The 12,211-nt window shown below is 39.1% G+C and overlaps 1 protein-coding gene across 1 annotated transcript in view; it reads right to left on the reverse strand.

The window, feature by feature from the left end:
• IGF2R (insulin-like growth factor 2 receptor) overlaps nt 1-12,211 on the reverse strand; it is a gene marked incomplete at its 5' end in the record, with an annotated part of 48,823 nt that overhangs the window by 16,212 nt on the left and 20,400 nt on the right. The window contains 14 exons of the mRNA XM_010193596.1: nt 90-216; nt 871-1,061; nt 1,696-1,832; nt 2,671-2,768; nt 3,437-3,567; nt 3,951-4,157; nt 5,511-5,598; nt 5,886-6,064; nt 6,733-6,876; nt 7,076-7,243; nt 8,357-8,531; nt 9,201-9,302; nt 9,996-10,097; nt 11,150-11,329. Coding sequence (XP_010191898.1) covers nt 90-216; nt 871-1,061; nt 1,696-1,832; nt 2,671-2,768; nt 3,437-3,567; nt 3,951-4,157; nt 5,511-5,598; nt 5,886-6,064; nt 6,733-6,876; nt 7,076-7,243; nt 8,357-8,531; nt 9,201-9,302; nt 9,996-10,097; nt 11,150-11,329 — 2,029 coding nt within the window. The remainder of the gene's footprint in view (nt 1-89; nt 217-870; nt 1,062-1,695; nt 1,833-2,670; nt 2,769-3,436; nt 3,568-3,950; nt 4,158-5,510; nt 5,599-5,885; nt 6,065-6,732; nt 6,877-7,075; nt 7,244-8,356; nt 8,532-9,200; nt 9,303-9,995; nt 10,098-11,149; nt 11,330-12,211) is intronic.

A 12,211-nucleotide genomic window follows, 5' to 3' on the forward strand; every position in this document is an offset into this window, starting at 1 on the left:
TTTCCTAATGAAGTCCCTCAAGAACAAACACAGTAACGCCGTTTCCAGTGGCCTCTGACACATACAAAATCCTGAGGTCCCCTCCTTACCTGTTGCAGGATTGGTTACCCGGCAGTCATTTTGCACGCTGCTTTTAAGAGGACACGCAGCAGCGGTAAACCATAAGAAGGTATATTCACAGTCTTCAATGGCTGTTATAAGTTCTGGCTTCGATTCCTAAACATGAAACAGCGGAGAGAGTGACATCTCTACAGAGTGATAATGTAAGATTTCACAGGGTTATCCTTGCAGTCTGTAGCTGAGCTCAACTTGAATGCCAGTCCTTTGACTTCACAGACCACTGTGGTCCAATGAATTAACTCAAGCACATAGTATTTAACTATGACTATTTTAAAATACATAACAGTACAGAATCATTATCAGGAGCAATAAAATTGATGACAGGAGAACTAAAGGCAGCCAAGCTGGGCAACAGAAAATCCAAAAGGTGAGAGTAGGACATCTCACCAGATAGAAGACAACTTAATGGTTTAAGGCACAGATATACAAGAGTTAAGAACTACACAGCCAACAGCATTATTTACTACTTGAAACAGTTCCCAACTCGCAATACACCTTAATCTTCAATATACAGACAGACAATTTGAAGCTATTACAGATGATAAAATCTGCACTACAAAATGATCTCTTAGAAACTGCTCATCATCTAAAGCTCAAGTACTCATAAGCCAGTCTGCTTACAACGCTGGGTCCCATCCAATTACAGACGATCAGGGAATAAATAAGAACTGCCCCACCATTCTCCATACACATACAGTGATATCAACAACTCATTAAAACATGAAATCCTGCCAGAGTGACCCCACTTACAATTCTGCTTTCATCACACTTGAGGCGCAATATTGTTGTTTTCTTGCGAATTTTATCTGGACACTGCTCCCCGTTAACATATTTCAGAATAGAAATGCCATTTTCCCACCGGGGACCATCAGCCACTTCCCCAAGACTTGTACATTTTGCACCTTCCATAAGGGAAGCAGCAGCATCAGAAGGACAGGAGCCTATACAATTGAACAAAAACTGTTATTACATCAAATGTTATTAAGGCTTACTTGCCTGGAATAAAACCTTACTAATCTACTTTCAGGTATGTTATGGCTGATCTAGCTCTCCAAGCCACTGTCCAAACCACACTTATTGGGGTGGGTTTTTTCCCCAAAAATCACAAGTAGCAGCAACTGCCTCACTTCACTCAAGGTCATGCAGAATGTAGTGGCAGCTACTACTGAGGAAGTAGACTGCTACACAGAGTGAAACGCTAGAGTCTGCTAACTCGTCTTCCACTGCACAGAATGTGGAGTCAGTCAGAAGATGTCATAGAGAAAATTCTAAAGTTAACACCTTGCACCAAAAGATTATTTTAATCTTTAAGAGCTATAGCAGACTTCAGATAAGTATGCAAGAGCTAGAGTGCTGAAGTTATCAAGAGAAGATAAGAGCTGCTAGTGAATCTCATCTGCTAAGCAGACAGAAATCAGACCCTCAATCTACCCTTTCCTCTGGTGCTGAAATTAAGCCACCATCTCCACATACTTTGCGTGGTGATATTCTCCACTCTGAACAACAGCTGGTAGTACTGTCTTACCACTTGCCTCCCCCAGCTAAAGCAAGAATATATTTTTATTTTGCTCTTACGTGTAGCACCATATGGTACTAAGGGTTTGCAGACATTAATATAATATTTCTGTGTAGAAGCAGATAGAGCAATTGCCTCCCAATTCTCTCTATGCCGTGTCAGAGATGAAAAGTCATAGAAGTTTCCTTCATCATCCCTGTAAGGAAGACAAAGGATTCAAACAGAGATGCATTTTTGAAAAAATCAAGTAATAGTGAGTTACAATTAAGTTACTACAGTAACTTCTAACCTAATAGCTCTATAAGCAGAGTATCATGCTGGAAAAGAAATCTGCACCAGACTTACTGCTCTCTACAAACCTCAAATTGAGTACAGAGACATATCACTGCACCAGCCATCCCCACAGTAACTGTCCATGTGCAAGGGTAAATCTGACTTTTCACGGAAGCACGCAGGCTTTCAGTGCACGGCAAGCACAAACACAGTTGCAGTGGATTGTTTTACCTTCAGGTAGAAACCGATCATGATGCCAGATGTTAACACTCTGGACCAATTATTAGCCACATTTGACCCCACTTACCAAATCTTAATGAGCTAATACTTGGTTGTGACAGAAATAGATAACATTTTTCCTGGAGATTTGTTTGGTGGAAGTTCCAAACAGACAGCAATTGTATTCTTGTTTAAATTAGCTGTAGTTAAATAATAACTAGACACTTGAAATAACCTAACGTACTCAGACATTGAACCTAATGTTCAACCGCCACTGACTGCATACCCAACAGTTCACTTTGATACTAAGCTTATTCCCCAGAAGAAGCTCAAAGAAAGCATTTTTCTTCAGTGAAATTAGTTTTAGGAAGTACAAATTGCTAGCTACTCAAAATACAGTGCATTGGCGCTGAATGCCACGTTAACTAGTTACTATGTCAAAACACAATAGCTAAAGTGGCAATATTGTGCCGAGTTGCAATAAGGCTGTATTTGTTTCTGTCACCATATAACTCTGTTTCAGGTTTGTGGAAACAACTTACTTGTAGGAGCATTCAGTAGATTTAACAGGTGGGCAAGCATACTGAGTATGCCATTCAAACATGTAGGTGCAATCTGGAGTTTCCTTCAAAAACACAGGCTGAAAGAACAAAATACAAAAGGTATTTACTTTCTCATTTAGACACAGTGAAGCTACCACAATGTCTCAGCCTTGCTTCAAGGAGATCCAGGAACTTGCATTTGGATATTATCTCAGAGCCACACTATGCACCTGATCAGCTGAAAGCATGGCTTCTCCCAAACCTGAGTTTATCCACATGCAGACTTCTGATAAAAGGGCAGTCATTAGGGGTTTCTGCCTCCTCCATGAAATAAGGGGAAGAGCAAAAGTAGCTGTAAGCACCATTGTTTCAGAACATGAAGGAAAACACAAGTACAGAGAGATATGAAAAACAAGTAACCAGCTTCTTTTGGTCTGGACATGTAATACCCACTTTCCTGCAGATTCACCCTCCTAACTTTTTTTTTTTCTTTTAAAAACAAAGAAATGGCTATTATTTCTGGCGGAACATCCCTCCCCAGTACCTCCAAGGGCATGACAAAGGGGCCTTCCATAAATAGGAAATTAAAAACCTTCCTCATTTTCTATTACTTCATAGGACTTTTCAATCTCCTGCCTAGTCTGTAAATGATTAGACAGACTCTGAAGGAAGCTAGTTCATGTTCTTCATTTTACTCTTTCACACTTTAAGAAGAGAGCAAGTCAAGAAGACAGTACATACAAGCAGCATGTCTTTTTAAACTAACCTCAGATGTAGTCTTGTCACAGTAGAATAATATGGCAGTTGATCGTTCATATATTTTATGACACTTTTCTCCACTGGTGTAATTAATCATTATCAAACCATTTTTGAAAGTCAGTTTTTCTGTAAGCAAACCTAGAAGCAAAGAGTTGAGAAAAGTAAACAGGTAATCCAGTAAATACATGACTGCAGCAATGCCTCTGGCAACAGGGTTACATAGACAGCAGTAAAATGCACAATGAAGTGCTCATAGAAAGACCTCAACCTTCCTCTAAAATTTGTGACCTAGTTCTTGAATGAATACTGCTCTGCTACATCAGAGTTGAGCTCATTCCTAATGGTGTGTCAAGGATATATATAAATGGTATTTTATTTGCACATGAAGCGAAAGCGGTAGGGTGCTTTATCTCATAAGATGTCCAAGATTAGCAGGAACATCTTCTATATCACACTATAGCTTCAGTTACACTCTGGTTAACCTTCCCATTCTCTAAGTTCCTTCTGATCAAGTGCTATACCTGCTACTTTTCTGTAAGTATTGTCCATCTTCTTTACTTGACACGATGACACAGTGTGAGCCTCTGGTTTGCAAGGTTCTGTTATTTCTCCACAAACTCTGAAGTAGTAGTCATACTCATCTGTACTCACTCTTATGTCTTCATTGGAAAGTGGCTTCAGGTTATAAACATGACCGTACCTTGGATCTTTCACCTGGCAATCCTCTCCTTTAAAGAAAAGTTAAGGATTTAAAATACAATTTAATATCTATGAGCCATGCCAAATACACTAAGGACAATTAAGACTTGCTGGCATGAATAAGATCACAAAAATAAGTAGCTGGCACTTTAGCACAGTGACAAAGAACAACCATTTTAGTCCAGCTAAGCAGCTCATTTCGGGAAGTCAACAATATACAGAACTACAAGACTAAGCTATAAATAGAACATTTCTTTTATAACTGCCACTAAAGTAAGGTGCAAAAGTCACACTGTAGTTCAAAAAACTACAACGTGGCCTCTCAGATTCTTCCTTCAGCCATGCTGCAGGTTAAGTACAGAACCAGGGACACTAAGTCCACTTGCTTAATTATCTGGAAAGAACAGCGAGATCACAAGGGCAAAGCAAAAGCTGTCCTAGATGTCACTCTTATATCTTCTTTTAACAGCTATAAAGTTTGCCAAGTTAGGAAATAACTTATCACAGGAAATGTTAGCTACAGCTTACAGGTTTTCTGTATACGTGTTGGTAAAGGTTTGGGAAAATTCTAGTTTCAGTAGTCCAATCAGCTTATATACATCAGTAACTTTGCTGCTGATAAAGTCCTCGGTTTTAAAGTGACCCTTTAAAGGCCCTGCACAGTAATTGTGTGCTACAGAGCAGTAGTTTGTAAACATTCCTCTTATGCCACACAGGATCGCTGTCAGCTTCAATAATGTCTAGGACTGTTGTGACAGGTTCTTTACAGGAAGTCTGGCTGTTTTATAAGGCTGTTTTATTATCTACAAGTTGCAAAACAAAGCCTCGAGGGCAGAGAAGATAACCTGCGCACTCAACTTCTCATCTAAGAGCCGAGTACCAGAACTAGAACCTGTGATTCCTTCTTGCATGTCCTGGCATCAGCCGTAAACTCTGACATTCTCCCCACTGGTCTCTCCCCCATTGTTTAACAAGGGTCAACTTCACAGTATAGCTTCCAGTCTTCAGTAGGGGACAGGGAATGACTTGCCAGGCATATGATCAACTTCATTCTCACAAAACCTGACGCTTTTCTAAGATTTACAAGACACTAGCAAGTCTACTTGTGATTTAACAAGGTAATACAATGATTCGTCAGAGATAGTATTATTACTTTACCTTATATGCCTACATAGGAAAGTACACTTGCCTGTCATCCTAAATTCTATTTTTAATGTTAGATGTGACTCTTAGTTGGCTTAAAGCTCAGAAGAGACAGCCTCTCCACAAGCCAGCAACCTTTTACAGAGAGATTCCCAAGGCAAGAAACAAACATGCTTCACTAAGTATTTACTTCTTTTACAGATCTGTTTGGTATTTTAAAGTTAAATAGCTACACTTACCTTCTGCTTTGTGAACAGGACATGCTGCCAAGGTTCTCCAGACAAATACAAACTCACAGTCATCCTCTTGCTCAAACACTGGTGAGCCCTACAGAAAAAAAAAAAGCCATACGAAGGAGGCTTACTAACAATTACATTACAAGTCTCAAACATTTCAGCAGAGAGCTGCTTTTGGTGGCTCACAGGATTCCACAACAGAGTTCGCTGTTGTGTTCTACGGGCTCAGGAAAACAGTTGTAAGGAGAGACAAGAGAAAAGCCTGTATAGAAGACACAACTTTTTAGAACCAGCCTCTCTTCCAAAATAAACACTATTTTGTTATAGTAAGTCTAAGTTCTAAAATCCCCATTAACAGCACCTGGCACAGAAAATTACCATTGTTTGATCGCACTGGAAGATTATACGTGTAGAATAACGCTGCTTATCTTTGCATGTGTCACCATTCAAGTAAATAATGCTTAATGACCCATCAGTAGCAGCCTGTGGGTTTATCTGAATGACTCCAAGGTTCTTGCTTTTATCAGGGTATTTCACACAAGATCCTATGGCACCACCTACAGGAGAAAGAAAAACTCTGTAGATTAGTTCAAAGCTTTGACTATAGTTAACTATTGTAAAATAACATAACAGAGTAGCTCAAAGAGAGCTTTAAGCATTAAAACAGACTGTTCCAAACTCCTGAAGCAGAGCACAACAGAAGTGTTTTCATAAATACCGCTAGAAACTTTGTGTGCCTAAAGCCTTTGAGGAACAGAACAAGTTACTGTCCTGCATTCACTGAAATCTTTAAAACAAATTTCTCTCCCACAGACTGATAAAAAGCTACAGCAACAGGTTAAATAAACAAAACTGGCTAGAAGTACAGTAAGACATGACATAAGCTTCTCATTCTGGCCTCATTCAGTTAGGAGGCTTCAACAACATTTAACTTTCCTTTCTTTTTAACAACAACAAAAAATAAATAAATCAAGGATATTGGCAAACAGTGCCCAAATACTGCATTTTTCGCAAATGTATTCCCACTAATCTCAACACAAAAGTCCTGATGAACATTAAGACTGCTTTCAATTTGGGAAAGTCTGTTTATTATATCCTTGACATACCTCACCCAGGTTCAGTGATTGAACGGGTAGGATTCAAGAAATCCTACTAAAGTGTGATTCTGCATATAAGGTCTTGCATCAAAAGTCACAAGTTAAGAAATGCTTGCCACTTGGCTTACCAGGGCATCCTGACACATAGGGCAAAGGCTTGCAGACATTTAGGAAAAACGTTCGCTTCTTTGCTTCCTTTGAAGTGTCTATAGCAACCCATGGTTCACCCTCTTTGCCCAAGTCACTTAAGTCATACTCATTGCCAGCAGCATCTGAAAGACATGTGGTACATACTGAAAGCTGAAAGATGACCTATTAGATACTTGCAGAAGTACTGGGTTTGAAATGATACCAGCTTCACTGATGAATACACATAATTCAAAGAATCACATTAGATATCCATTGAGAGAAGGTACTATTGCCATAAAGATGTCACTACACCAGATCCCACCCAAATTCCAGGTTACTTACCTGTAACCTGGCAGTCTACAGGAGCAGGAGCACAAGCCAGAGCTGTGTGAAACTCAAAAAAGGTATCATGGATGTTCAGCGCACTGTTTATCTCTTCACGCACAAACTTAAGCTCTCCAGGATACGAATCATTACAAATGAAAGTCACTGTGAACGTGTCTGATGTTCCTGTAAAACAAACACTTATCTGCTGCTGGTTCACTTGATATTTGAATTTAACTTCAAAATCTTCTAACAGTTTCTTGTTACTAACTGCTTCAAGAAAAACACTACCTTACTGTTTTTTTAAGTGTAAGTACACAAGCCTTCCTTAGAGACCTGTGCTAAATTGCCTAGCAGCCACAAGTGTCTCTCCAAATGGGAGACCAGAATGCCTCAGCACATTTCAAGAGCATAACTACCTTCACTGAACTGTGCTTCTGAGGTCTTTGACATGATATATTTGAAGAAATGCAAAACCCATAAAACGTCAAGTCAGCAGTACCAGCAACCTCTGAATTACATCACACATAGCAAAGTTTTGTGTTTAGGAGTTTTGTTTGTTTGCAAGAAGTTCAGTGTAATAACTGCAGAACAAATACTGATGCTATTTAAGCAGCGTATGTTAAGTTCTGTTTAATCATTCTTTTCACAGCCCACAAGAAACAGTAGAAGTATGGGGGGAGTAGTATTTGTCATTAAAATTATAGAAGCTCTCAAAGTAAAATACACGAGAACTCAATCACTTGTCTCCCATTGCATATTAGGTACAAAACCATCACAATGAGGAAAATAAGAGATACCACCACAACAACTTGTGCAGAGGACAAACGTTCAGGAGCATCTGAGATTCTCGAATTCAAAATCCTGTTTTCCTAAAAACCTTCTGCTGTTAATGTGTCATATGCCCTTCTACGAAAATTTAGTTTCAGTACAGTTGAAGAGCAACTGTAAAATCCAAAAGCTAGATACACATTTTTCATTAGTCTTATCTGCAAAAGATTTAAATTCATGAAGGAGGTCTGCATGAAGTACTAGAGCACTTACGTGGAATTTCTTGAATAAGAGAGCATAAGCTTACTGAAAAATGACCTTTCACATACAAAACAACTTTAGAGAGCATTATTCATGAAACTGAAGCTTAAAGCAATGATTTCACTTTGAAAAAGAGTGAGAGTTCATTTTAGTTGTTCTCCCAATTTGACTACCCATTTCTTCATGTGAGGAGCAATACTTTTTCCAGGAATGAGAAAGTTCATACAATATCAGCATCTCTCCCCACTGCATATTTCTTGAACTCACCTGACTGCACATGAAGAGGACCTCTGTAGGTGAGAGTTAGAAATCCTTCACCAGACAGATAAAGGGTTCTGTCCAATTCCACCAGCCTCACCGATGTCAGATTTTCTGCTTCGCATCCAGCAGCCATTTTGCCATTGATTACACCACAATCTGGCATGGGTCCACAGATGTTTAGCTAGAAGTTTTTGAAACATGTGGGTGTACACACTATTAACAGCATCAGAAAAATTAGGTCTACGTAGCTATTTCTACATCAGTAAAACTCACTTGTCAAGAACTATTTCAAACAGCATGAAATGTCTCATTTCTAGACTGCAACACAACCAGCTAAAATACAGGAAAAATATCCTCCACCTTCAGCTTACAGGGTCCACAAGTTCTCCCGACTACAAGTACAGGATGTGGTTAAGCACATTTCCTCTTACACTGAAAGACACTATGGTAGTATCTATGGACAGCCTAGGACTACTGATACATGCAGATCATGTCAACAACACTGATATGGACAGATTAATTCCCTTTCTAGGCTTCCACTGTCCATTTCTTCAGCACCAGCAAATAAACTTGTGTTATACAACTGAGTCCATAACTGGAAAACCATGCATAACGTCAGAAGTGTGGCTACCTTGTGTTTGCTAAGAACCAGAAGTCTGATGCTTTTAAGACCTGGATGATCTGGGGTGACTCAAGTTATCTTCCATTCCTCCCCTCAAGCACAGTACTTCCCTGCCAACTCAAACTTCATTAGAGGACTGAGTCAAAGCTCTACTTGCTAACTAAGCAAGACTGGAAAAAGGTAACAACAGCATCCATAAGCAACAGATTGTACAGTCAGAATCCTTACCAAGAACTTCTTCCCAATGCCAGTAGCCATATAGCCTTTTTCAGAAGCTAGTGGCTGCAGATTGAACAGAAAGCCAGTGTTTGGGTCTCGCACAGAGCAGGACTGAAAAAAAAATTACAACAGCATTATTTTCTCTTTCTGTGTTTCTTCTGTATAAGTTTTACCTCTAACTTGTTTAAAGAGCCAGAGTAGTGATTTACACATATTTCTTGCCTGTGTACCAATCAGCAACTTAATCTGGACAACCAGAACAGCTCTTGCAGTAGCAACACTTCTTTCAGGCCTTTTGCACAGCTGTCCATTGACGTCAGCCACATACCAACATATCAAAGTGCAATTTAACAGAGTACATCTACCAGGTTAGTCAAGAGTAAGGAAATTTTAACTTAGGACTGCTCTCACACTAATGAGTTATGTTGAGACTTGTAAAGTAGAAGCAACTGAGTAGCTCAGTGTTAAAAAAAAGCCTCACTCATTTGATGATCTGTACACAAACAGGGACAATGTACATCCTTATATATAAGCTCAGTGTTACCAACAACCTTGTAAGGTAATAAAACATTAAGTGCCACACCAAATAAGTTGTTCTTAAGAAAGCACTTGAATACTTTGGTCAGAAGTTACACTTTTCAGGAACACTTCAAGAAGAAAGAAATAAAATATCACAAGGCTTCATCACAACTTTAGACTTCACTGTAGTTAGTTTTTCTTCAAGAGTCATTTAAACACAGCAAGCAGGAGAGCTAGGAAAAAGTATTCTGAGACTATGACTACAGTTATGCTTCCCTTTCTCACCTGAGAATCATCTTTTGTTTCCTTGATTGGACAAGCAGCCTCAGTTTCCCATATGAACGTAGCCATGCATTCCTGAATAGCTATAAACCGTGGGCTGCTACTCTGAAAAGATATTGCAGAAAGAATATCAGGATAAGGGTAACAGCCAACACCTTCTCATGTTTGAGATTCCACTTTATGAGAAAGTGTCAGGTTCTTCTAAAAGACTTCACTACAAATGTATGCAATTCTCACCCTGCTTCCCTCTTCCCTATTTATTTTGAAGGTCACCGCTAAAAACTCTGTCTACATAAACACTTAGCATATCATTAAGCTTTACTAAAGAACTGTATCTGACATCCAAATACTCAGATTACATTTAGTATTGAATCTAGACATGCATAACCAGACCTTGCCTCAGTCTAAGCTTTGAAGAATTTTGAGGTATAATGTACAACCCACAAATGAAAAAAATAAAACCAAGTAAAAATCAAGCAACACAAAACTCTCTTAACTGAGGTAACAAGAGTATTAATTATACATATTTCATTTCAGTGTTTTCAGGCAAAAGCAAAGCAGCTCAAAACTGTTCCAAGCCACAGATTTTCACCATACCTCTTGGGCTGAAGATCCTGTCAGTGAGGGAAGTAAGACTTGCAAATTCACAAGCCAGCAAAAAAAAAAAAAAAAAAGTCTGGGCAAACTTCAGTCTAATGATCCCCTCAGCCTTCAGTATGTGGAGCTGTATCAGCAAAAGCTTTATAGGTTTAAGAATTCCTCTAGAATCAACAAGCTACAGAAGATGCAGAACCTAAGCCTGAAGATATGCTTCAAGATACGCTTGAAGATGTTCTTCATCTTAAGAGGGTCTGCAATGTTTGCATGGCACTCGGCCTTAAGTCCCCATTATTTTTCATGCTAATTAGACCAGCCTGAACTATCACTGTCCACTGACAGGTTTTAACTAGTTCTTGCTTATGATAAAACACTCAGTCTGAGACACACACTTCTCCAGCACCTAAGTCAGCTTTATTTTTACACGTCTATTTTAAATCCTGAAGAAGTCTTGCCTTGTCACAAATCTGCTATATACTATGCATCTTCCTGTAGCTTCACATTATATGATGGAAAACCTACTATGATAAAGCAACAACTGAAAGATCATTCATCCTTACAAGAGTGCCCCTGGAACAGATGAAGTGGACAGTGGTGGTATAAGAAGTCTTCTTTCCATCAGCATCGATGCACACAGAACCATTTCCGTAGGTTAGAAAAATGTGTCCAGGTCTTTCAACTACTAGTTCTTTGCTGGCAACACCAAGATTACTAATAGAAGTGACTTCAGAGTAAGAAACCTAGAAACAAAGAAAAGCATGTCAGCATTTCTAAACTCAAGTGAGAAGTTACAGTCAAAAAGAAGAAAATACCTAGTACAATATTCTTAATAACAGAAGGTTATCTTGAGAGTTTTGAAGATAACAAAGGTATAGAGATTCCCCTACATTTCTTCCCCATTCTGTACTTAAGTTTCCTATATTTAACAGGCAAGCTCCACAAGCAAGCGTGGGTTGGTTTTTTTGTTGTTTTTATTTTTAGTACAATAAAGTGCCTGTAGTGCCTCACAATGGCCATCATCTCACCAGCTACGTAACTTCGGAATTTATGGAGGCCTATGTCTCACACACAGTAAGCGGGATTTAATTTGTGCAGCTCTTTAAAACACAGTATGTTGAAACCTTCAGGCATTCTTAAAGCTGACCTTAGGGATCTGTCATGCTTAGCAAAGCCTAGAAACCACCAGCAGAAACTGAGCATTACAACAGTAGGTGCTACTACCAAGGTCCAATCCTTCAGTGCAGCTCTGTCCACAAAGATATCAGCCTGCATTATTTAAAAAAAAAAAACAAAAAGAAAGCCACACCAAAAAACCCCACACACCAACCAAAAAAAGCCCTCTGCATTTAGGTTGACCCTATGTGCTCACTTTTTATTCCAGTGTCTTCAGCAATGAAGTAACGAAGCTGTAACATGTCTCCATATGTAAAGTAAGTAACCTCATGCAGAAGGACTAATGCAAGCACAGGGAGTTAGTAATATTTAGCTCAAGTGCCATGATGGTGATGTACAGATTCAGTCACTCAGACATCCTCTTCAACAGTATGGAGAGGAAGCGTTCTCTCCATTTTACAGAAGGAATTAGGACAGGTTGGTGAGTCTCTAATTCAACTTTCCCTACA

Source organism: Mesitornis unicolor, unplaced genomic scaffold (assembly GCF_000695765.1).
Source record: "Mesitornis unicolor isolate BGI_N332 unplaced genomic scaffold, ASM69576v1 scaffold22400, whole genome shotgun sequence".
In the NCBI taxonomy this organism is placed as follows: Eukaryota; Metazoa; Chordata; class Aves; order Mesitornithiformes; family Mesitornithidae; genus Mesitornis; species Mesitornis unicolor.